This window comes from Excalfactoria chinensis, unplaced genomic scaffold (genome assembly GCF_039878825.1).
Source record: "Excalfactoria chinensis isolate bCotChi1 unplaced genomic scaffold, bCotChi1.hap2 Scaffold_81, whole genome shotgun sequence".
Taxonomy (NCBI): domain Eukaryota; kingdom Metazoa; phylum Chordata; class Aves; order Galliformes; family Phasianidae; genus Excalfactoria; species Excalfactoria chinensis.
The window spans coordinates 344,513-371,327 of record NW_027315714.1 but is presented as its reverse complement, the minus strand read 5'-3'; the positions used below and the strand labels follow the sequence as shown (position 1 = coordinate 371,327).

The 26,815-nt window shown below is 46.4% G+C and overlaps 1 protein-coding gene across 1 annotated transcript in view; it reads right to left on the bottom strand.

The window, feature by feature from the left end:
- LOC140265252 (olfactory receptor 4S2-like) overlaps positions 1–26,039 on the bottom strand; it is a 64,250-nt gene extending 38,211 nt beyond the window's left edge. Inside the window, exon 1 of the mRNA XM_072361163.1 lies at positions 25,801–26,039. Coding sequence (XP_072217264.1) covers positions 25,801–26,039 — 239 coding nt within the window. The remainder of the gene's footprint in view (positions 1–25,800) is intronic.
- Between the last annotated feature and the right edge of the window lie 776 nt (positions 26,040–26,815).

Genomic DNA, 26,815 nt, shown 5'->3' with positions numbered 1-26,815 from the left:
GCATGTGTGCCTTGCCAGTGCGTGTCTCCTGCCAGTGCGTGTCTCCTGCCAGTGCGTGTCTCCTGCCAGTGCGTGTCTGCTGCCATTGTGACCGTGTGTGTCGCCAGTGTGTTATTTCATTCTGTGTTTTAATTGTAATCCGTTTACTCTAATGGCTACTGAAATCCATTCCTGGTAGCTACCCTTTCCTCCTCCTTGGCATTACTGCAGATGCTTTGCATTCCTCCCAAGAGATGTTTTGTTGTAATTGTCATCCACAGACCCAATCTGGGCTGGGCACCGTGATGTTGCATTTCTGTTTGAGTTAGCAGCATGCCCTGTAGCTACCCATTCCTCCTCCCAGGCATGGATGCTGTGGTTTTGGGGTCCTAGAGTGTTGTCATCGCTGAATTCTTTTCCTATATCGTTTTTGATATTAAATTTCCCTAGTGCTTTTCCTTCCTACTATTCCTTATGGTATTTGCTTATGGTTTTTGCTTGGGGTTTTTGCTTGGGGTTTTTGCTTGGGGTTTTTGCTTGGGGTTTTTGCTTGGGGTTTTTGCTTGGGGTTTTTGCTTAGGGTTTTTGATAAGGGTTTTTGATAAGGGTTTTTGATAAGGGTTTGTATTTAGGTTTTCTATCTAAGGGTTTTATTTTGGATATTTATTTAGAGTTTTTATTTAGGGTTTTTTCTTAGGGTTTTAGCTTATTGTTTTTGCTTAGTGATTTTTCCTTAGTCATTTTTATGTCGTCTTTCTTTGATTCCATGCATGTGTGCCTTGCCAGTGTGTGTCTCCTGCCAGTGCGTGTCTCCTGCCAGTGTGTGTCTCCTGCCAGTGCGTGTCTCCTGCCAGTGCGTGTCTCCTGCCAGTGCGTGTCTCCTGCCAGTGCGTGTCTCCTGCCAGTGCGTGTCTCCTGCCAGTGCGTGTCTCCTGCCAGTCTGTGTATGCTGCCAGTCTGTGTCTGCTGCCTGTGTGACTGTGTGTGTTGCCAGTGTGTTATTTCATTCTGTTTTTTAATAGTAATCCATTTACTCTAATGGCTACTGAAATCCATGCCTGGTAGCTACCCTTTCCTCCTCCTTGGCATTACTGCAGATGCTTTGCATTCCTCCCAAGAGATGTTTTGTTGTAATTGTCATCCACAGACCCAATCTGGGCTGGGCACCGTGATGTTGCATTTCTGTTTGAGTTAGCAGCATGCCCTGTAGCTACCCATTCCTCCTCCCAGGCATGGATGCTGTGCTTTTGGTGTCCTAGAGACTCTGTTGTCATCGCTGAATTCTTTTCCTATATCGGTTTTGATATTAAATTTCCCTAGTGCTTTTCCTTCCTACTATTCCTTATGGTATTTGCTTATGGTTTTGCTTATGGTTTTTGCTTATGGTTTTTTGCTTAGGGTTTTTGCTTAGGGTTTTTGCTTAGGGTTTTTGCTTAGGGTTGTTGCTTAGGGTTTTTGCTTAGCGTTTGTATTTAGGTTTTCTATTTAGGGGTTTTATTTTGGCTTTTTATTTACAGGTTTTTCTTAGCGTTTTTGCTTAGGTTTTTTGCTTAGGGTTTTAGCTTATTGTTTTTGCTTAGTGATTTTTCCTTAGTCATTATTATGTCGTCTTTCTTTGATTCCATGCATGTGTGCCTTGCCAGTGCGTGTCTCCTGCCAGTGCGTGTCTCCTGCCAGTGCGTGTCTCCTGCCAGTGTGTGTCTCCTGCCAGTGTGTGTCTCCTGCCAGTGTTTGTCTCCTGCCAGTGTGTGTCTCCTGCCAGTGTGTGTCTCCTGCCAGTGTGTGTCTCCTGCCAGTTTGTGTCTCCTGCCCGTGTGTGTCTCCTGCCCGTGTGTGTCTCCTGCCAGTGTGTGTCTCCTGCCAGTGTGTGTCTCCTGACAGTGTGTGTCTCCTGCCAGTGTGTGTTTGCTGCCAGTCTGTGTATGCTGCCAGTCTGTGTCTGCTGCCATTGTGACTGTGTGTGTTGCTAGTGTGTTATTTCATTCTGTGTTTTAATAGTAATCCATTTACTCTAATGGCTACTGAAATCCATGCCTGGTAGCTACCCTTTCCTCCTCCTTGGCATTACTGCAGATGCTTTGCATTCCTCCCAAGAGATGTTTTGTTGTAATTGTCATCCACAGACCCAATCTGGGCTGGTCACCATGATGTTGCATTTCTGTTTGAGTTAGCAGCATGACCTGTAGCTACCCATTCCTCCTCCCAGGCATGGATGCTGTGCTTTTGGGGTCCTAGAGACTCTGTTGTCATCGCTGAATTCTTTTCCTATATCGGTTTTGATATTAAATTTCCCTAGTGCTTTTCCTTCCTACTATTCCTTATGGTATTTGCTTATGGTTTAGCTTATGGATTTGCTTATCGTTTTTTGCTTAGGGTTTTTACTTATGGTTTTTACTTAGGGTTTTTGCTTAGGGTTTTAGCTTATTGTTTTTGCTTAGTGATTTTTCCTTAGTCATTTTTATGTCGTCTTTCTTTGATTCCATGCATGTGTGCCTTGCCAGTGCGTGTCTCCTGCCAGTGCGTCTGCTGCCATTGTGACCGTGTGTGTCGCCATTGTGTTATTTCATTCTGTGTTTTAATAGTAATCCATTTACTCTAATGGCTACTGAAATCCATGCCTGGTAGCTACCCTTTCCTCCTCCTTGGCATTACTTCAGATGCTTTGCATTCCTCCCAAGAATGGACTACTTTTCCTTCTTTTCTTTGCCTAGTGTCTTTGCCTAGTGTCTTTGCCTAGTGTCTTTGCTTAGTGTCTTTGCCTAGTGTCTTTGCCTAGTGTCTTTGCCTAGTGTCTTTGCCTAGTGTCTTTGCTTATTGTCTTTGCTTATTGTCTTTGCTTATTGTCTTTGCCTAGTGTCTTTGCTTAGTGTCTTTGCTTAGTGTCTTTGCTTAGTGTCTTTGCTCAGTGTCTTTGCTTAGTGTTTTTTTCAACTCTGTGTTTTTGATTTTGGGATTTTCATCAGGATTTTCATTAGGGTTTTTTTTTTTTTTTTTCATTAGAATTTTTCATTAGGGTTTTCATGAGGTTTTTTTTTAGGTTTTTCTTTAGGGTTTTCATGAGGGTTTTTCTTTAGGGTTTTTCTTTAGGGTTTTCATGAGGGTTTTTCTTTAGGTTTTTAATGAGGGTTTTTCTTCAGGGTTTTTCTTTAGGGTTTTTCTTTAGGGTTTTCATGAGGGTTTTTCTTTAGGGTTTTTAATGAGGGTTTATCATGAGGGTTTTTAATGAGGGTTTATCATGAGGGTTTTTAATGAGGGTTTTTCTTTAGGGTTTTTCTTTAGGGTTTTCATGAGGGTTTTTCTTTAGGGTTTTTCTTTAGGGTTTTTCTTCAGAGTTTTTAATGAGGGTTTTCATGAGGGTTTTTCTTTAGGGTTTTTAATGAGGGTTTTTCTTCAGGGTTTTTCTTTAGGGTTTTCATGAGGGTTTTTCTTTAGGGTTTTTAATGAGGGTTTATCATGAGGGTTTTTCTTTAGGGTTTTTAATGAGGGTTTATCATGAGGGTTTTTCTTTAGGGTTTTTAATGAGGGTTTTTCTTTAGGGTTTTCATGAGGGTTTTTCCTTAGGGTTTTTCTTTAGGGTTTTTCTTCAGAGTTTTTAATGAGGGTTTTCATGAGGGTTTTTCTTTAGGGTTTTTAATGAGGGTTTTTCTTCAGGGTTTTTCTTTAGGGTTTTCATGAGGGTTTTTCTTTAGGGTTTTTAATGAGGGTTTATCATGAGGGTTTTTCTTTAGGGTTTTTAATGAGGGTTTATCATGAGGGTTTTTCTTTAGGGTTTTTAATGAGGGTTTTTCTTTAGGGTTTTTATTTAGGGTTTTTATTTAGGGTTTTTCTTCAGAGTTTTTAATGAGGGTTTTCATGAGGGTTTTTCTTTAGGGTTTTTAATGAGGGTTTTTCTTTAGGGTTTTTCTTTAGGGTTTTCATGAGGGTTTTCATGACGGTTTTTCTTTAGGGTTTTTAATGAGGGTTTATCATGAGGGTTTTTGATATTGATTCACTGCGTGTCTCCTGCCTGTGTGTGTGTCTCCTGCCTGTGTGTGTGTCTCCTGCCTGTGTGTGTGTCTCCTGCCTGTGTGTGTGTCTCCTGCCTGTGTGTGTGTCTCCTGCCTGTGTGTGTGTCTCCTGCCTGTCTGTTTTTTTCTTTCTGTCTTTTAATAAATCTTTATATAAATCTTTAAATAATGGTTTTCCTTATGGTTTTTCCTTATGGGTTTTGCTATTGGTTTTTGCTAGTGGTTTTTGCTAGTGGTTTTTGCTAGTGGTTTTTGCTAGTGGTTTTTGCTAGTGGTTTTGCTTAGTGGTTTTGCTTAGTGGTTTTGCTTAGTGGTTTTGCTTAGTGGTTTTGCTTAGTGGTTTTGCTTAGTGGATTTCCTTAGTGGTTTTCCTCCTGTGTGTCTCCTGCCCGTGTGCCTCTACTGCCAGTTTGTGGTTTTTTTCTTTCTTTTTTTCATTTCTCTTAATCTCTGAATTTTATCTCGTAACGCTTAGCCTAATTTATAGCCTGCTGTTCTTTTCCCTGAGACAAAGGGTTAGCCCTTGTCCCTAAAAATGTATAGCCCTTAGGCCTTTGAGCGCAGCAGAGATAGCCTTATCCCTAATCAAAAATGGGCCGCCCTTAGTCCTATATACTAAGCTTTGCCCTCAACCATTGCCCCGAATATGAATTCTGAACTCTACTTCGATATGCTAACCGTTAGTTTAGATCAAAAGAGAAGCCCTACATCCTAACCTAATTTGTTAACTCTTTACCCTAAACACTCGCCTCTAACAGTAACCTTTAACCTCATCCTAAAGCATTTACCTTATCCCTTAACACTCATGGGTCATGACAACTTTAACACTGGTAAATCAAATCTGTCACGTTACCACTTTAAACCTTCTCTAAAACAGTAATCTTAAACCCTAATGGAAAAGGGCAACCCTCGACTATGAACAGTAACACTAAATAGTAGCACTTAACCATAATCCAGATGGCTTGAAGCCAAGCTGCTCTGCTGCCAGGCCTGCTCTCAGACACACAGATGAGGTGCCTGTAAGCAGGTGCCAGCTGTCCTTGTGGGTGGCCCGTCATCGTCATGGCAACTGAATGTGACAGCACAGAGGTTCCAGGAGCGCAGGTGATGGCACCTGTGACATCACAGAGGATGCTCTGGTGGGCCTGGAGCCACAGCCTGCTGCCTTGTTTGGCCTTGCCCCCCGTCAAGCAAAATCCTGCTGTCCTGCACTTGGTCCCACTGGGCAGAAGCTCTTGGGACGTAGGAAGTTTCAGGGGAGGGGATAGAAGCCCACAGGCATTATTTTCTTCCTTCCAAAGAGTTTTCTTTCTTCTTTCCAGTTGGTTTTTCTTTCTTTTCCTGTTGCTATTTCATATTGGTTCTTTCTTTTATGCTTACTTCTCCGTTGCTTTGCACTGCTTTGTGGTATTTTCACTTCTTTTCAGACAAAGCTCCGGGGGCTGCGAGGGCAATGTCATCACTTGGGGGGGGTGCTGTATCCCTCACATATACCATTCTTACAGTCAAGACAAACTGTTTTTTCAATGGCAGTGCACTTACAGAACGTATTTCTAATCTTGTTCCTGCTGAGATGGTGGTAAATGAACCCAAGCCTGCCTGACAGCTCTACGTTGCTCAGAGTAAAGCTGCCCGAGCAAACAAAATGCTGTCAGGTGTACAAGCTGAGAAACACACTTCATTCCTGCACTGCACAGCTGTGAGAAGAAGAGCCTCCACACTGTTTGGCCTCTCCAAGGAATTCACACAGCTCCAAGTACCACCTCTTATACACAGAGTGGTATCGCTTAGTGCTCTTGCTTAGTGCTCTTGCTTAGTGCTCTTGCTTAGTGTTTTTCCCCGGTGTAAAGAAGCACTCACAGTCAGACATTTCAGGTCAGGCAAGGATCTTAGTGCTAGCAGCAAAGTTTATTGGTTATTGCAATAATGGAGCACACCCCCTGTTGGCAAGGGAGAAATTGCTCTCCGCTCAGCACAGTCCCTTCCCGTTCTGTACCTTAAACCCGACGCAGGTAATGCTCTCCTGGCGCTCGCTCATTGCTTGAGCGTCTCAGGCTCACAGTCTCCCTGACGCTGCTGCCGTGATACATTCCATATAAGGCAGTTACCATCCTGTTGTTTTCTTTGTCGGGACCCTCTCATGGAGATGGGGAGCAGTATTTCCACCATTGAGCACGTTTGCTCTGTCCTGTCCTAGGCTCTCCCTCCTCCCTGCATACTTGTCTTATCTCGGTAACGCAACTCTACCTATGTCAGAACTCCCCAAACTAGTGGAAGAAAAACGACTCCCATAACTTACCCAACACCTCACTTACACAATGTGTGGAGGATGCTGCCTTCAACAAGGAGGGTTAGAAGTTCAGTCAAGGCCAAAACTACGTACAGAAAATGCTGGCAGCACTACCTACAGAAAGTGTTGTTTTCACTACATACAGAAAACGTTGCCTACGCTGCAAAACCACAGTCTGCCTCCCACACTGTCCTGCTATTGAATACATTTTCAGCGCAAGCAGTCTGTGTCTTGACTTACTGTAATTGCTTACAGGTTTCTTGTACGCCTGGTTGCATTTAGAGGTCTGCTGGTGCCCAGGCATTGCCTTGATGTGTGGGTTCCCCAGAACAGCAATGTGCAGGAATGCAATAACATACAGAAGCATTTACAATAAAATCGTCTGGTAAGAAGTGGTGTGGTCTTTCTAAGAGTGAGAGATTCTCAGAGTGCTGCTGAGTGGCAGGCAGAGCTGGACTGGAGCAGCACAGACATAGCTATGCCTCATCTTTCCCTCACTAACATTAGGACCGTGCTGCTGAACGTCATCCTTGTGTTCCCGTGCACCCTGCTGCATGTAGTGCCGGTTCCTGGGAGGAGCAGACCTGGCAAGTGGTGTTCTGGCACATCTTGGGCTTCAGACACCACGTACTAAGCAAACTCTCCAAAATGGGATGTGCTTGCCACAGCAGTATGCAAGCTGGTAAGTTACAGTGGTTGCGCACGGAGCTCTGGTCATCTTTCAGATGCCTTCTGAATGGCCATACGTAGCCTCATCTGCACGGGCCGGCCCTACCATGTAGTTGCAGAATGGGCATTCTTTACAGTTAAAACAAGCCATCAGCTTGATGTGGTTCAGGTTTGGAACCAATCAGCCTGGGGTTACACCTCCCCATGGTGCGTCTTTGTTGTTGCTGGGGAAAAGGAGTGGCTCTGGTTGTCTCTGCCTTGCTAGGACATTTCCCTGCAATGTGTGGTGACGGGATGAAGGAGGAGGTCTCCTTTTGTGTGGTCGTTTCACTACCCGCAGCGTTTTACTGCTTGCCTTCCTCTCTGCTTATTGCACTTTTCTACAAGATACTCTGAAAACATTTGTACTAAATGCACGGGATTTGATTTTGGTTGGGGAAAACAAACTGCTTCCCATCTTACACCCCCGTCAGTTTCCTGGAGCCTTTCTTTCTGCTCGCGTTTGCAGTTCCTGTTGTAGACATGTAGTTAGATAAGAGCATCTCTGCTTTCCTCGTCCCTTTCCAGCTTGCTCTGATTCATTGGCTGCTGTCCTGCCTCCTCTGCTTCTTTCTCTGATTCTCCTCGTTAAATAAATTGCAGCCCAGCCTTCAAAAAGGAAAAAAGAATTTAACTGCAGTGACCCAGTTCCTTATCCCATTGTGGTCAGTGCTGAAATGGCTATTGACTGAATTGGAAACAAGGCAGCCCTCCCCCTGCTTTCTGCCTTTCTATGGCCTAGAATAAGTGGGGTTTCACAGGTTTTGTGAGGAGCAGCCAGATCCAAACCTTCCCTCCTTGTTGATGCATCGGCTGGGGAGGTTTCATGGCTCTTTGGAGCCAGGGAGCTCCTTGGTGGAGCTGATGGAGGAAGGTCCCACCTCCATCAGGGGAAATATTATGGAACTCTGCAGTGCAAAATAAGGAATAACATACCAAGTGGGGATAAAATGCATTCATTTGGCTATGACGTTTTGGATGCAGCACCGCTCAGCAGCCCTGGGCTGTGGGAGCAGCGGGATGCCACTGGGATGCAGGGACAATTCCTCCTGTTCCGCAACCCAAACTCACCTCTTGTGGAGGCACCTGAAGGAAGAGTGCAGTGCTGTGCAGTGTAACTGGGATGGGGATGAAGGCTGAGGATGACTCATCCCCACTCCAGGGAAGTGCTTTGTGTGGCTGGTCTCATGCATGTGTCATGGACTCTTTCCTTTCCAGAACACATGGGAGTTTTGAGGCACAGCACTGAATGACTGTGCTGGGTTTTCCAGAGCCCCCAGGGCTTTAGGGACATCACTGCCACCATGTCGCTGTACCCTGGCTGCTGGTGGGTCTCTGTTCCTTGCTGTCCCTTTCCCCCCACCACTGCCTTCCCTAGAATAGTTCCCTAGCTTGATGCCTTGTTCCTCGTGTCCCATCCTCCTCCTGGTGACTTTTAGGACAAATAGGGAAAGAGCCACTGGTGTCTCCCCGCCTTGTAGGCCCGGGGATTGTCCTGAGTACCCAGCATCACTCTGCTGATGGGAATCACTTTTTAGGGTCTATCCCCAGCTTGGCTGGGGGCCACCCATATGAAATCACCTGTAAATAGGGAACAATAGGGACAGCAGAGGGACTGGGGGCTGCTGCAGCACCCATGGGTACCCAACCCCCCAACATCCCATAGAAGACCCCCTCTACTTGCTCAATGGAGAAAGAGCCCCCCACAAAAAAATCTCCCAGTGACTCATTTGGGGCTCAAAAGGCAGCAAAAAGCAGGAGCTTGGGAAGGGTGGGAGGGGCATGGGAGCCTTTTGCTCCTGTCCCCATTTGCAGTAAGAAAAGTGGCTAAAGTGTAGCAGAGTGGGACCCTCTTACCTCTCTGCTCCCAGAAGCTGGAGTGGAAGGAAATGGAAACCACCAAACAAGCAGCTCCAGGAGCCACAGCTCCAGCCACCGCTCAGACCACTACTCGAGACACGGTCACGACCACCGATCAGACGGCCATGGCAGCCACAGCTCCAGCCACCCATCCGACTGCTGTGGGAGGCATGGCCATGGCCACTGAGAAGACAATAACATCTAACCAAATACTTTCCCCTCCCCTGAGAACAGGAAAAGGCCAACACGTTCCTGTTCTTAAGAAAATAAAAACCCACATACACCCTAGCTGAGGGTTTCTGCATCTATTTCTTTGGGTAGTCTGGGGAGGTGCAGGGGGCAGATGGGTGTGACCTTTCCCTGGCGTGCCAATGCAACAATTTGATTGTAGACCAATGTTTGGCAGGTGATTCAGCCTAGCGACTGACAAACCCGTGTTCTCCTCCAGTGCCCGACAGCAAAAAAGAGCACAGTCCTGTGGGTCTTTCTGTGAAAGTGCAGCTATGCAAGAAAAAAGCAGGCCACGAATACACCAATTTCTGCTGAATTTGGTTTCACAGATGTTCCCTCCAGCAATGGCTCTGGAGTATCCACCGCCATGCCAATACAGGTTCACAGACCACAGCTAGGCTAGGTTGCAAGAGAGCCAAAACCAGTAGTCCCAGCTAAGGGGAAAACCACTGTTGACTACAAATGACACAAAATACAAACTTGGAGCACTGTGTCCAGATTTGCAGCCATTAGTACCTAATGGTAAACCTCTTTCTCCAATCAGGGTCATTGTCAAGGAGCTGTAATGCAGGTTACATGTCTTTGTTTTATCCTCTTCTGGAGGTATACTTTGTTCTAAGCCTTGCTTTCTCAATTCTGTTTATCTTGCTCCACAGCTTCTGCTTGAAAATTCTTTATTGTATTTCCACAATTCCTCCATTTTTTGTCAGGAAACCTACTAGAAAATAACATTAATCATATGAATAACTTAATCACGCCTTATACACAGCATCACAACTCGCCAGTTTAGAGCTTTCTTCTTCATTTTGTATATCACTGTGTAACAGTATTGCTGGATGCATTTAGGTTATCATGACTTGATGAAGGCTTTGATTGTTAACATGCTGAATGTAAGTAAACAGACAAGGTGTCACAGGTTACCTAGATCTACCTGTGCCCGTGACAGGGGGCAGACACCCTGTAGGGCCCCCTGGCCCGAAAGGGAAAGGAAAAGGGGAATGGGAAAAGAGAACAGTGGCGGCAATCTAAGGAGGAAAACTTATTTTACTAAATATGATAGCGGAATAAAAGATAACACAATACAATACAATACGATTGAGGCTAATAAATCAAACAAAACAGAGAGAGAGAGAGTCCCTGAAAACCGAGAGGCCTACTGTGAACTCTAGGCGACACAGCTGGAATGCTTCCCACTCTCTGAGAGTCCGAGAGAGAGAGAGCTCCAGCCTGGGAGCGAGATTATATATATATTTGTCCTCCTACCGTGACTTATCTCTGGCCGCAAAGTCCTCTGGGATACATAGTTTTCTTCTGAGAGCTGAGTATTTGGGATGTTGTTATTCCATAGAACTGGAGTATGAACTTTTTAATGATCCATACTGCACATGATGTTATGATGTGGAATATTGACAGCAACATTACAAAACCATGACACAAGATACACATACCATAATGACAAGGAATACTATTAAACCAATTAAGAAAAGAACAAAACCTTGTTAGGCCCTTGGCCCAACTTTACTGCAACCTGGAAAAGAATCCCAGAGGGTCCTGTGTACCCGAAACTGATTGGAGAAAATCGTCAACTTTTGTATACTCTGATGCATTGATATTGAATGATCACCAAGGTTTATACAATACAAGCATTTAGACTAATAACAGAAAATCAATGGCTGCACAATTTGGTAAAGTTGCATGTTGTATAGAATCAATATCAATGGACAAGCCTGTTAGAGCATCACTATAGCCACAAATATCAGTTCTCTTAAAACCATCAGAATACTTTCTTCCGTCCCAAGATTACTCACCAGTCAGGGGCCTTCAGGTCCCTGATGTAGGAGCCAATTGAATGTACCAGTGGACTAAAAAACCTGTTGAGCAATATTCCTGAATTCTGTATTAGAATCAGATGTTGAATCAAAGTAAGATAGTGTGCGCCTTTGTCTCTAGTGATGCATGGTCGTATTTTTAAAATCCTGATTAGTGGGATGAAAGAGAGTTTATCCTTTTATAGTATAGGGTCATCTCTTTGCCTGGGATTCGTTTCCATGCTTTGTCTCCACATATTAAGAAAAGGCTAACTGATAGTCTAATAGCATCATAACTGAGCATTACTGATAATGGGGTGCTGAAATCACAATAAAAGAGCTATTTTCATACAATCCTACTCAATTCGCATTTGATCTACTACCAAAATAGAGGAAGAAGCACACAACAATCTAGCTAATGCCTAATAACTCTTAAGTCTTGAGACTGCGTTGATGACACAGGTAAATCACCCACTTTTGTCATACCATTGTGTTGTTACTGTGATGCTGCCCAGTGGGTAATCCAGCCATTTTTCATCACTCACTATGGCACCCATAAGTGATCTAGAATACAACAAATTGAAAAACAATACCAACAAGAAACACATAATCCCAGTCATTATGAGGGCTGGATGCTATTTTCTGCCTTGAGATGAGGCCAAATGTATCATGCTCCAGCAAGATATCGACATAGGGCCAGTCCCTGTGGAAACACAAGCATATCCATAACCCCAAGTTATCAATGGTAAGGAACCTTCCCAATGTTCTGTGGCCATATTCCGAACGTTAATCATCGGCCATTCCTTGATCATTGGGGAGGCTCCAAAATGCTCGAATTGTATCTGTATGATTATGATTCAAAAAATTCAGCACAAGCAAAGTCTTTCATAGTCTTTCTTGTGGTGTGTCTCCCATATTCTCCCTTTTTTGTTTACTGAGTGCATTTCTATGTTTGGTGATGACATTCAATTATAGCCTGTCCAGTAGGAGAATGAGGAATGCCTGTAATCTGTCTGACCCCCATTCTCAGAGGAAAGTTTGAGTGGCCTTAGAAATATATGCAGGTCCATTATATGTTTTTATAGTATGTGGGATTCCCATAGCAGCGCAAGCAGATGACCAATGTCTGTGGGTGCTGAAGCTGCATTCACCTGTATGTGCTGTGGAGAACATGTAAGAATAAATATCCATTCTTACATGCAAATATTTTAGACCGCCAAATTCATGAACATGAGTGACAGCTGTTTGCCACAGCTGAAGAGGTGCTGTGCCACAGGGATTTGTACCTATTTGAGGCAACGGGGCAATAGCCTGGCAATCTGTGCATGTTACAATAATGTTATGGGCTTGATCCACTGTCAATTGGAATTGTTTTTGTAAGGCTCTCCTATTTCAATGCAAAAATTGATGCAAAAGTCAAGCTTGGTGAAATAATTGAGTGGCAGCAAAGGTGCCTGTGGCTCAATCAACCTTATGGTTGCCCTCAGTTAAAGGACCAGGCAATGTAGTTTGTGATTGAATATGCATAATAAAATGAGGAAGAGTATGGTGAGAGACATAATGCAACACTTGCTTGAGCTGTGCAAACAAAGCAGGGCTGTTAATTTCCTTAAGAAAAGATCCTTCTTTCTGCTGAATGATATAAGGAGTCAGTTATTATATAAATATTTTTTTTTTTATTTTTTTTTAATGTAAAAATTTATTAAGCTTGGGCCACCACAACAACTTCTACAGCTTGATGTGACCCATCAATGATATGCACATCTGACTGCCATCATGGAGCAGTTGCACACCAGAGAACCACTGCTTGGTGTGTCTTGGTGTAAATACAGTAACAGCATTAGGTACTGGAACATGTGAAAGTAAAACATTTGTAGTTAAGGGACAGATCACTCGAATCATGCAGTAACTGATGTTTGGGTGGATGAGTGATGTTCAGTATATTCAACCACAGCAGTTTGTAAAGCCAGTGAATGCACAAGCATCCAATCTACATCTATTTTAGTAGCAAGTATTAGATGCAATCAGGGTCAAAAGCTGCTCAAATTTGTAGATGAAGTTGACCTCACTGTATTAAAATTGCAAACATTTCCACTTGTGATGTAAAGGTTTTTGAAAATGCATGCAGTAAGAATATCCATTAGAGGATAATGAGAGGATCTTTTCTTGTGATATCCCATTGACATTACAAGCTATATGGTTGGTAAGAGCTTGATATTATTATAAGAGATACTGAAAGGGATAAACACAATGGCAGTATTGACATTGCAGTGATGTTATAACAGAGTCTAAGCATTACAGTGCTTTTGGTGTTAATTGTCTTTTACAGGTTAGATCTGGATCTCCTTTGAGTAGCTGAAATAGAGGGTGTAGCTTGTGAGTAGTAATACCCAAAAGCAGTCGCAACCAGCTGATGGTTGCTAATAATTTTTGCAGATCATTCAGTGTCTACACATGGTGAACTATTTTGAGGGTTTGCAGCTGAATGGCATGAGATGTAATTTGCCATTCTAAATGTCTCAGTGGAGAGCTGAGTTGCACCTTTTTCTTCAGACGTTTGCAGACTGACAGATTGCACTGCCTGCTGGACTAGTACTATAGCATCTATAACTCCTGGTAAAACAAAAAGTCCCATCCATGTAACAGAACAATGTCCTAACAAGAAGGCACTTTGCCCGTCCCCAAGGGGGCCCGTGACACCTGTTGGAATGACAGTCATAGTGCTGTCAGTCAGCATCACTGACTGGATGGTGGCCAAATCCACTCCTGTGTTGCCGGTGGTGGCTGGTCTGAGTGAGCTGGCCAGGCAGTGGCTGACTGATTCAGGACCATATTTGTTGTCATAGCACACGGTCTTGCACTCTTCTTCCCATTTCCCAGCAAATCACAGGGCCGTGCAGCAAAAGGGAGTTTAGATCGGCATTGTCTTGCCCAGTGTAGCCCCTTCCCACACCGGGGACAGGGTGGAGTTGGAACAGCACGAGCATTTTTATTTGTTTTCTTGGGCTTTTTACAGTCCCTTTGTATATGACTAAGTTGCCCACAGTTGTAACACTTCATTCTTTGAGCTGTCCCTGCATCAAGTCGGGCTGCCAGCATGTCTGCTAGCAAGGCCATTTTATGACATTCCATGCCTACATCTTGACAGGCTTTAATCATGTCAGCAATGGATGGATCTGCATTCTTTAATGATTGTAAAACCTGTCGACAATCTGTATTTGCATTTTCTACTGCTAATTGCTTAAGCAAAATATCCCGGACAGCTTGATTTTCCACTTGTCTCCCTAGTGTATTTTGTAAACGGTCAAGAAATTTAATGTAGGGCTCGGCAGCCCCCTGCTTAATTGATGTAAATGAGGCATTAGAAGAATTAGTATCAGGTATCCGACGGATAGCATGCAACACCAAAGTCTTAACTTGTTCAAGGCATTGCCTGTCCATCTCTGCTTGGGCCTGAGGTGCTGCCCAGGCCCCTTCCCCCATGAGTTCCTCCATGCCAATACTGTTTAAGTTAGTCAAATTATTCACAGCCTGGATGGTAGCCTGATCTCGGTATTCAGTCATAAACACGGTGTATTGAATGGGAGACAGGATGGTTTGTAACAAAATTTTCCATTCATCAGGAGTCATAACATAACTGTCACCAATCGCAAGCAAAAGATTATACGTAAAGGAGGACTGAATTCCATAATCTCTCACTGACTTCCTTAGCTCCTTCACCACCCCATAGGGAAGGGATTCCCGCCGGGGGGGCTGATTTGCAGGATACATCACAGAAAAGGCTTGCAACATATCAACATCGCCCCGTGATAATGCTTCTTTTCTGCACTGCTCTAAAGAGCCGTAGTAGGCTGTAGAAGCAACATTTTTATTCCTTCCCGTCCTCTTCAAATTATCGTCAGGAGGGAAAAAGTTCGGTTCCTCCGGACCTACTGTACCAGGTTTAAAAAGATCCTCCGGCTCCACTCCATTTTTGTCTTTAACTAAGTTACACGCGTGCGGCAGAAGCGGAGCGGCAAGCGACGTGGGGGGGGGGGCGGAAAGCGGCAGCAGTACTGCAAGCGGCCGGGGGGGGAGTGTGGAAGGCGGCAGCGGCACGGCGAGGGATGGGGCGGCTGCGGCGGGCGGCAGCTCGGCAGGGACGGTCTGGAGCGGAGTGTGGCCGCGGGGCTGCGGGATTTGTGCTCCAGACCCCTCACCCGCTTTGTTGTCCTTCTCTGAACACGCTCCAGAGCCACAATGTCTTTTTTATAGTGAAGAGCCTAAAACTGAACACAGTACTCAAGGTGTGGCCTCACCAGTGCCAAGCACAGGGGAATCATCTTCTCCATAGCCCAGTTGACTACACAGTTTCTGATACAAGCCAGAATGCCATTGGTCTTCGTGGCCACACCGCTGGCTCACATTCAGCTGAGTATCAACCAACACCCCCAGTCCTTTGCTTTCATGCAATCTTCCACCCATTCTGCCCCAGGCATGCAGCGCTGCCTTGGGTTGTTGTTGCCAAATGGCAGGATTCAGCATTTGGCCTTATTGAATTGGCTTCCCATTGGCTTCAGCCCAGCAATCCATATCCCTGTGCAGGATGTTCCAACCCCCAGGCAGACCAACGCTTTCTCACAGTTTGCTGCCATCTGCAAACTCACTGAGGGTGCACTCAGTCCCCTCATCCAGGTCATGAAGAAAGGTACTACACAGGACAGGCTCCAACACCAACCCCTGAGGAACACTGATGAAAACAGTAAAGAGAAGTGGCCCCAGCACTGAAACCTGGGGAATATCAGTCCTGAATGGCCTCCAGCTGGATAACTCCATTCACCACGGGTCTTTGGTCACAGCCACCTACCCAGGTTTTCACCAGAGAAGCACACACACATCCAAGCCACAGGCAGACAGTTTCTCCAGGTGAACACTGTGGGGAACAGTGTCAAAAGCTTTATTAAAGTTTAGAGGCCAACAGCAACAGCTTTCCCCTCAACCACCAAGTTGGTCACCTTGTCACGATCAGACATCAGGTTAGTAAAGCAGGACTCGCCTTTCATAATCTCATGTTGACTGGTCCCAGTCACTTGGTTGTCCCCTACATGCTGTGCTACTACACTCAGAATGATCTGCTCTATAACCTTCTTGGCAACGAGGTCAGGCTGACAGGCCTATACTGGATCCTCCACCTGACCCTACTTGTTGATGGACATCACATTTGTTAGTCAACTGGGACCTCTCCTTTTTGCCAGGACTGCTGATAAATGGTGAAAAGCATCTTGGCGAGCACATCTACCATCTCCCTCACTACTATTGGGTGGATCTCAGCTTGGGATCTGAGACCTGTGTGTGTCTAGCTGGTGTAGGTGGTCACTGTATTGGTTTTAAATGTACAGATGGAAACAAAATGTACAGAAGGTATACAAGTGAATAAGTAAAGGGAAAACTCACCAACGGTGGTGCCTTGACTGAAGCAGCTGAGGCAGTCCTCCCTGGTGAGCGATCTCCAAGAGATACTGCTCCAGTGGGAGTCAGCCCTTAAATGAGGTCTCAGAGGGGATGGAGTCAAGCTCCACCCCTTCCGGGAGCACAGCTACATCACTCTCACCTGTGCTCCCACAGCTGACCCCATACTTGCCTCAGCTGATTAATCAGAGGTTCAGGCTGTGATTACCAATCTCCCATACAGTCACTAACCATTTCTTCTTAGATAATGAGGGCTTCATTCTGCTCCCAATCTCTGCCTTCCAGCTCAGGGGGCTGGGCACCACGGGATAAACTGGACATACTACTACAGACTGAGGCAAAGAAGGCAGCAAGTACCTCAACCTTTCCCGCTTCCTTTGTCACTCTTTCCCCTCGCATCCAAAAAAAAGGATGGAGATTCTCCTTAGTCTTTTTGTTGCTGACTTACTTATAAAAGAACTTTTTATTGTAAGCTCCAGCTGGCCTTTGATCCTTCTGACTTCCTCCCTGTGCAGCCTCATGGCATCTTTGTAGTCCTCCTGAGGGGCTTTCCCCTTCATCCAAAGGTCACTGTCATCCAAAATTCATGAAGAAAATTCTAAGTCCAATACAGTGTTAGAAAACATCATTTCTTTATTCCTCTGACACAGAGTGGGCAACTTGAAAAGCAAACACACCTTCTCAGAGTTAAGGTTCTGCATTTGAGCAGTTCAGACGTAGATACATGGGCACACATATTCATTCTTTTCCAAGAACTCATTCAGTCATGGGGTTATCCCAGGATATCAGTCTGTGACGGGGGGGCACAATATCAGCCCACCTCCTCCTCATGCCAAGCCTTCTGGAGAAGCTGCCTCCCCTCTCCAAGAACCCAGACTGCCCCAAAGGGAGGTAATAGGGAACCAGAACCTGAACTCTTTGATGGGCACTGCTCTGCATGAAGTTGTGATGTGGGATACTGACAACAGAAATCACAAAACCACAGTGCATTCATATATGCTAATGTCCTTCTGGGCATGCTCAGTTGCATCTAAGGTGGTTGTACATTCGCTTAATCCCCATTTTTCCATCCTCAGTCTCATCACAGAGGCTTTTCGCTGACCCTCAGCTGTTATTCCTCAATTTGGTGGATTTCCATTGCTTGGGATGCAACAACAAGCAACTTTCCACCGTGGTGAACTCTAATCCGAAACAATATATGAGAAATCTGAGGAAGAAGTCCTTGCACCTGGTGGGCACAAAGATAAAAGTGGACTATTATGACTCCAATGTGTCTTGTGAAGCAGAATTGGTGAGAAAAACAAGGCCGTTCACACATTAAGCTATCCTGAAATGGAAGTTTCAGAACTAGCACTCATTGATTCCTTTTGCTAAACAAAGATGTTGGTCCTTAAATTCATATACTGACCCCTATTTGCTAACCTAACCAGTCTGTATCAGTGTGAAGACAGATCCATAAGTGGATTCATGAGGGGTAGAAAGAAACCAACATACACACACACAAAAAGAACAGAACAAACAAAAATAACCAATCACCAAAACAAAACAAAACAAAAAAACACACCCAAAACACACCTCAAAAATACCACGAATAAGGCAAGATAAATATATGCAAAATAAGCATGACTTGGGCTAATGAAAATATTGGGTATCCTTGCTCATAGCAGGTATGAAAAACTTATCAATGACTCATTTGGAGCACTAATTGCTTCAGTCCCTACAGACAAAGGTATTTTCAGATCTGTTTGGAGCACATATATTTGCTGGCTCTAGTTGTGCCCGCATGTTTTGGTTCATGTCCTTCTTGTCCTTAGCCTGAAGCTGAACCCACACAGGTGTCTGAGGTACCTACTGGGATGATGTCCTTTGCAAAAGGAATCAATGAGTGCTAGTTCTGAAACTTTCAACATAGCTTGGTGTGTGAACAGCCTTGTTTTTCTCACCAATTCTGCTTCACAAGACACACTGGAGTCATAATAGTCCGCTTTTATCTTTGTGCCCACCAGGTGCAAGGACTTCTCCCTCAGATTTCTCATCTATTGTTTTGGATTATAGTGCACCAAGGTGGAAAGTTGCTCATTGTTGCATCCCAAGCAATGGAAATCCACCAAACTGGGGAAAAACAGCCGAGGGTCAGCCAAAAGCCTCTGTGATGAGGCTGAGGATGGAAAAATGGGGATTAAGTAAATGAACATACGACCTCACAGATGCAACTGAGCATGCCCAGAAGGACATCGGCATAGATAAATAATTCATTGGAAAAGAATGAATATGTATGCCCATGTACTGGTTATGGATGTCTGAACAGTTCAAATGTAGAACATGAACTTTGAGAGAGCACGCTTGCTTGTCAAGTGTCCAGGGAATAAAGAAATAACACTCTGTGACAGCACATTGGAGTTAAGAGAGTTTTATTCCCAGATTTTGGACGATGGAACATCAACACCTTATTTATTTATTTATTTATTTATTGCATTTAGGGACATTTCTGATTTGATCAACTTTTGTACGAGAGCAGATATTTGTCTCATTTCAGTGCTGTACAGGATTGATTTCCATCAGTCAGATGCCTCTAGCCCTGTCTTGGTGCACCTTTGTGCTTTTCTCTGATGTGTCACCCAGCTTTGTTTTTCCTGAGAGAAATAACACAATGCTCACATTCCTCATTTCCAAGCTCTGCTTCATGGGTTCTGTTTATTCCTACGTAATGCTTTCACCTTTGCACATGAGTTATGCTTCTCCCAGCCAGTAGAAATAATAGTAATGTTCTGCTAAAAGGTAAACTTGTGTGGAATTTATCTCCAGAGCTTACTGTGTCTTGTCTTGTAGTCAGCTGGGATTTCAGAGATGTTTCAGGTAGCCCACTCTGCAGGCAGTTAAAATCTTCTAGGCTGGTTCGTTGCTAATGAATTACAGACAGCCCAGAAAGTGGAGTTTTTATCTCCAGGGCTTATATCTGTAAAGGCTGTGCGGAGGGAGAATGTCTGCTCCTCGAAGGTATTGGTCAGGGCTCTTTACCTTTGTCCTATCCCTACAGACCCCGCTAAAGAGTCTGGCCTCTTCCTTCTTACAGCCCCCCTTTAGATATTGAAAGGACACTCTCAGGTCACCCTTCTCTTCTCCAGGCTGCACAGCCCCAGCTCTCAGCCTGTCCACACAGCAGAGGTGTTTCATTCCTGGGTTCCTATTTATGGCCCTCCTCTGGACGCACTCTAACAGCCCCATGTCTCTCCTGCTCTGAGGACTCCACATCTGAACACAGTGCTGCTGGGGAAGCCTTGCCAGCACAGAGCAGAAGGGCAGATCCCCTCCCTCTCTCTGCTGAGACAAGTTCACCCACCTTGTTACCAAGGGAAGCCTGCTGGAGGCCATGCCCCCAAGCTGCTGAGTTGAAAAAGCACTGGGAACACGCTGTCAGAGGTATGATTTGAGCTTTGAGTGGTCCTGCATGGAACCAGGAGTGGCAGTTAATGATCCTCATTAACTGTTCAGGTTCAGGTTATGCTATGATTTCATGATTCTACAGACTTGCAGGATGTCTGTCACTTGTTCTCGGGACTGCTGTTGGGTTACATGGGCATTCTGGTGGTGCTGATGAGCTACATAGGAATTTTGGCCCTAGTGCAGGCAGAGCTGATGGCAGGAGTCACTGCCCAGCCAGGTGTGCGCGACCCATCCCAGCTGAGCAGGGATACCAACGTAAGCCGCAGGGCCATTGGCTTAGCCTGCAGTGATCTCACGCTGCTGGAGGATGTTCAAGCCTTGTCTCTGTGTCTCTGCTGCATCCAGAGCTCAAGATGGAAGAGCAGAACCTCTGTGGGTGTTGTGTTTTAATCCAGGAGGTGCCTGAGTAGCACACGCTCATCTGCTCACTCCCCACTCTTCCTAGTGATCACTGATCAAGAGAGGGTGTCACTGGCCAACAGGGGGCTTCATTGGTCATCGGGAGATTGGAGGTGTCCATGGGAGGGGATGTGCAGAACTTGTTCTGGGTGATGGGGCACTGATGCAAGAGGACTAAAGCAGATCCAAAGGAGGGACAAGTGGCTGCAGTAAGAGAGGGCGTAAAAGGAGGGTGATGTAGTCACACTGTGTCCAGGCATAGGTCGATCAAAGTGTAACAGGTTTGGGAGGAATTGTATGGAGGAGCTAAGAGAGAGCAGAGGGAGGATATTGGGGCTGCTTGGCCCAAATAGCTCCCAAAGAGCCCAAAGAGCTCCATCCTTTAGGACTTTAGAGCAGATGATGAGAGAGGGTGGGGAAGCCCACAAGGGTGCATGAAACGGTGTGCATGGCATGGAGCTGGGGAAGCTTCCTAGCACTTTGAGGTGACCACTGGCAGGCAGGGAGAGATCCAGGCAGTCCGTGCTGAGCATGAGAACAAGGACACAGACACACAGTGTGTAGCTTTGCTGAGGGATTTATTGATCATCAGAGGGTGTCATTGATCATCATGGTCTTCATTAGTCATCAGAGGGCAACGCTGGTCATCAGAGGGCAGCAATGGTCATCAGAGGATGTCAGAGAGCATCATCGGCAAGGAGGAGCCTTGTCCCTGCAGGGTTTGTCCCCAAGGACTTAGGGCAAGAGGACTGACAGCAGCCAAGAGCCAAGAGAGCCCTGAGGATGTGGGTCCCCAGGGGACAGAAGCCACAGGCCCTTTCCCACCTGCATGGTGACTCTGGGCCATCCATAGAGCACCCTGAGCCTGCCCCCTCCAGATCAGTTCCTCTGCACAGCCCCATAGAGCACAAGGGAAGGGCTGGAGGTGACAGTGCCCGGATTTCCCTGGAAGAGGCCATGGAGAGTCCCCTCCATACCATCAATTCCCAGCCCCTGATTCCTGGTCCTCAGGGCTCCAGATACACCCAGGGTCCACCAAGTGCTCTGTGGTGTTGTAGGCATCCCTGTGCTGCTCACCTAGACATGTAGATCTAAGGCCGCGCGTTTCACACGTGGGGGATTCTCATTTGTCTGGCTGAGCAGTTTCTGGGGAAAAAGGGGCTGTTAGTGACACACCAAGGGTATGGAGAGAATGGAACACAATGGGGGCAATAAGACACACTGGGGCACCCTGAAGGTGCAGGGACCCATTGTGGGCACTAGAACATCATGGCCAAGGCATGGTCCTGTAGCCAGCTCAGCCCCAACTGCCCCCATTGCCTCCTTCCCCTGCCCATTGCCCTCACACATCTGGAGGGAGCCCAACAGCAGCCTTGGGGCTGCAGGGGTGTCCACAAGCCCCAGGGGAACTGAGAACAGCAAGAAATCCCAGCCCCACCCTCACCCCAGGGTCACCCAACTCACCAATCCAGGAATGACAACATTAACATCTCGTGGCGGTTGCTGTGGAAGAAGAGCCGTGGGGCAGCCATGAGGGAATTTGAATCTGGGGGATCACAGGGTGACCCCATCCAAGCTGCCTGGTTGGTCCCAGGGAAGCCCCCACCCCCATGGCTGCCAAGGTCTGTGTGCGCCTCTGCCCATGGATCAGGATTGGGCATAGCAAGAGGGTAGGGGCTTGAGGGGCCCAAAGGAGGGGAATAGCTCTGCCAAAAGAGCTGGGGGGACCAAACAGAGAGGAACAGGGATCTCAAAGAGGGGACAATCAGGGAAAATGAAACAAGGGGATTGTGGACCTAAAGAGGTGAGAATCGGGTTGCCAAAGAAAGGAGATCTGTTGGTGCCAAAAGGATGGGATATGGGGACCCAAAGAGAGGGCATTAGGAACCGCCAAGAGAAGGGATTTGGAGAACCCATAGTATAGATTAGTAGGGTGCAAATGGAAGAAATTTGGATGTGCCAAATAGAGGGGTGGCCTCTGCCAGGCAGGGACAGACCCCACCTGCTCCTGCAGAGTTCCCTGCAGGGCCACTCTTGGGCACAATCAGTGTGGTTGCCCAAGCACTCACCAGAACAGCTTCCGAGGGAGGCAATTGCAGAACTGGCTGTGGGGAGAGGAGTAGGACAGATCATGAGAGAGATGCTCGCATCGGGGACCACCAAGGCAAATCACCTCCAGCCCCAGCCCACATTCCCCACGGATGCTTCACCTGAGCTTCCACTGTGCAGCACAGGGCAGCGAGGAGCATCACGAGGCTGAGCACAGCTGCCTTCATCTTCCTCTGGAAAGAAGGAAACAGGAGGAAGCAGGGACCAGAGGAAGAACACTGAGTGCTGGGATCACGATGGCACTGAGCCCAAAGCCCTCAGGTCCCAGTGCTCAGCACACACGTCCTTTCTGACCCCCAGGGCCACCCAGAGATGATGCTGTCCCCATGTCAAGGCATTGTCCAAGGACTCATCCCTGAGTTCTGTCCGTTCCTGTGAGGCTGCAAGGTGTGAGGCTGAACATTTGGGCAACTGTGACACAGCATTTGTGGACAATGGGAGGTGTGAGGGCAATAGGGACATGGGTAGAGAGGAAATTACGGAGACATTTGGAAGGCAAGGGGTCCCAGGGATATGGGGACATGAAGATACGGGAACATCATGGGGACATGAGTGTATCACGGCAGTACGGAGACATAATGGAGCACTGGTAGCCTGGTCTGGTGGTTGGTGACCCTGCACTAAGCAAGGGGATTGAAACTAGATGATCATTGTGGTCCTTTCAACCCAGGCCATTCTATAATTCTGTGTGGGCTGTGGGGACAGTTGGGTGACGGGGACACTTAGACACAGGGAGGTTGGCAGTGTTCACTCAGTGCCTTTGTTGTCAAGCAAGAGCTCAGGAGTGAATAACAGAACTTGGCTATGGCTGATGTGTTCCCTCCTCATTTATTGCTGCAAAAGACAAAGACCAAAACTTATAGAATCATGGAATCTCAAAATCCTGGATTACCTGAACCATGGAATGACAGACTCATAGAATCAGTGAGTGGTGGAATCACAGAACCATGAAATCACAACACCATAGAACTATGGAATCTTGGCATCATTAGGGTGGGACAAGACCACTTAAGTCACGTCAAGAGATGTGTCATATATTTTCTGCTGTTTTTACATAACCAAGAGCAGAAGTCCCCATGTTACATCTAGAAATATGCATTGCTTTCTGAGATGGCAGTAGTGCTGCTTCTGTCCATGAGGACAGTTTGTCATTAGGACACACAGGCACGGAATCCAAGGCTGGGGGTGAAAATTGGCTGAAGGTACCTGATTAGGTTCTGAAGTCACTGGGCTGTGTGGTTGAGCTCCAGCAGAACAAAGGTGTCCTACGGGTTTTGTTCCTGTGATGACCCAACCTCCTGTCATGGCTTCAAAGAAAGTGAGTCTTGTTTTATCTGCATGAAAGGAAAGAAAGAATAGAGAGATGATAAATGGCTTACAACTGCAAACAACTCAAGGATTCTACAAGGAAGCATGATATGCCAATTTGAAGTGCTTCATCTGGCAGAACAGCCAGCTGGTCACAGCTTTCACGGGGCATTTCCCATAAACAGGAGAGCTGCTGTGGGTCATCTCTGAGAAGAACACGTGAATGTTTACTTTGGAAACTGCCCAGAGAGCAGCCAGCTGGAAGAGCTTCCTTTGGACTGCTTCTGCTCTGCGTAGTATTTGTCAGAGCTGATCAGTGCTGCCTCATTCACTGCACTTAAATGTAATGTGAAATTGCCCCTACTCTGGGGTTCTTTTGGGAAGAACCAACCAATTGCTCGTATCGCCATCACTGAGGAATCTTGGCTGAGGTGCGGTACAGACTGTCTTTGAGATCAATGCAAAGCAGGTGGATGACACTTGATAGCAATTTCACGTGAAAAGTTCTTATTAGGAAAACCCCTTGGTTGTATTGATGACATCTAAAAAGAAATACTCAGGCTTTTGTAACAGTCAGACACTGAACGAGTGAAATGTGACGTGGTCTGAGTTCTCAGGCTTCTCAGCCAACAGCCTCCCCTGCAGCGATCTCTCCATCATGGCATCATTTAGGTTAGAAATGACCTCTCAGGTCATCCAACTGTTAACTCAGATATGATCAGCTTCAAAAGTAATACCCCCTCTTTTGTTATCTAGGCCATAAGATCAGAGGCGGATGTTGGAGATGTGTCTGTAGAGTTGAACCCTTCCATCAACATCCCATTATGTGTTGCAGCCGTGTGACAGATGTCAGCAGAGGGGCAGTCTGACAGAATGACTTTTGACATGGAAGTGCACATGAAGGAAAGTTGTGCCATAGAATTCTCACAAGCAGGAAAAGGTTGCACTTGTTGACATTCAACAGTGCTTGCTGAATGCTACTGGAGACCAAAGAGTGGATGTGAACAGACTGAGGCAGTGGCGGGTGTGTTTCAGCAGTGGTAATGGTGGGTCACCTTGGCTGGTGCGGATGCTTATGAGCAGGGCATGTAGGCTCCTCTTCCCACCCCTCAGTCTCTCACCTGCGTTCTTCAGGCTTCTCCTAACCTCCTGTGTAAGTCATCTCATTAGTACAGCTTACTACCTACCAGGTTATGCTCCAGAATGGCTCCTGTAGAACCTATCAGAGCTTTGTGCACAATTTCTGTTCCACAGACCATCCTGCAGGCAGTGACCACCTCTGAGTACGAAGTGGAAGAAGCCCTGAAGGAAGCTTAGAAACGTCTGACATTATAACCCACATCCAAGAACTTGTCCTGTGCAGGGTCTCACAGGGAATGAGCAAGAGGGGACCTGAATACCAACGTGCAAACCAGCTGCTGCTGATGGCCTCTCAGAGGCACTGGCAGATGTGAGCCAGAAAGCACAGACCCCAGCCAGGAGCCCAGGGATGGCCTGTCAGCTGTTACAGGCTGAAGCCACTGCAGAGTTTGATGAACAGCTGTGTGCTTCCTGCTGGACTGTGGGTTTCCGAGAACATCCGACCCCGACAGTTCCAGAAATGTCTCACAAGAAGGAGGACAGACAGAATCACTGCATGTCCTTTATTATGTTAAGGTTCACAGGGAGCCTGGTTCATTATGTACAGCATTTCTGGGCTAAACTACAAAGGTACAAGCTGATTAGGAATTGATTTGAGTAATGATATTTTTAAGAAAACCATTACAATATTAAAAATAAATAAATAAATAAATAAGAATTACACATCTAAAGTGGCACAAAACTAACAATAAAAGAGAGCTTGATTCAGTAAAAAGCTGCATTACAAGGCATGAATTCGAAAAGATGGGCAGTTCACTGCTAATGAAACACATTTGGTTATCACTTTCCTCACTGCATCCTTGACCTCCTGGCTCCTCATGCTGTAGATGAGTGGGTTCACTGCTGGAGGAACCACTGAGTACAGAACTGCCATCATCAAATCCATGGATGGGGAGGAGACAGAAAGGGGCTTCAGGTAGGCAAAAAAGGCAGTGCTGAGAAACAGGGAGACCACGGCCAGGTGAGGGAGGCACGTGGAGAAGAATGAGACATGAAGAATGAGAAGAAAAAGAGCTGTGCAGCACATCCTGCGTAGGAGATGGCCCTGGTGTCCCAGAGGGCGTTGGCCATGGCTTTGGGGAGAGTGGTGGAGATGCAGCCCAGGTCGAGGAGGGCCAGGTTGAGCAGGAAGAAGTACATGGGGGTGTGCAGGCGCTGGTCGCAGGCTACGGCTGTGCTGATGAGGCCGTTGCCCAGGAGGGCAGCCAGGTAGATGCCCAGCAAGAGCCAGAAGTGCAGGAGCTGCAGCTGCCGCGTGTCTGCCAACGGCAGCAGGAGGAACTCGTTGATGGAGCTGCTGTTGGACATCTGCTGTTCCTGGGCTTGGAGTCCTGCTCAGAGTGCAGAAGATAATGGCAAATCCAGACAATTCTCAGAGACACTCCTCCTGCTATAGTATAATAATTTTCCTTTTCCTTTGGGAAATTGATAATTTAACTCCAGAATTTGAAGTTATTTTCATGAATTTCACCATCCCCTAAAGAGTAGAATATTAGGGAGCTCTTACTTTCTTCTCATTTCCTCATCATATCCCAGCCTCCTGGATACTTTCCTCTTTATCCCAGCTGCTCTTTGAGACCCCAGCCCCAGCAACTGTGCTCTTCTAATCATCTCATTGAAATCAGCCTGTTTACAGGACAAGTGAATTAATTATGTCTGCAGAAAAGAACTATCACTGAAACTGACTGTATCCTTTCAGGAATGATAGGCTGAAAGCACAACCTCTGTGACTATCCACAACATAACCAATGCATGGGGAGCTCCCGAAACTGGAGAGTCTCAGAGCTGTGTTCAATGTTGACAGCCCCTATTAGATTTCTGACCCTGATCCTCTCCCCTTCACTCAGAACAGGAAATGGAAAATCCCTGCCTTGGCTCTCTTGCAGACTACCCTCACAAACATTCTGTTGTGCAGTGGAGCTGTAATCCCTCTGCCCCAGGCAGCAGCTGTGGCAGCAGAAGCCCTGCCGGGGGGTTCCTTCCCCCCACACGTCTCCCTGCAGAGTTCTGGGCAGCTCCCCGGGCAGGCTGAGTGCAGAGCCTGGCAGGCGGCAGAGTCCCTGCCCCAGCACATAGCCTGTGGC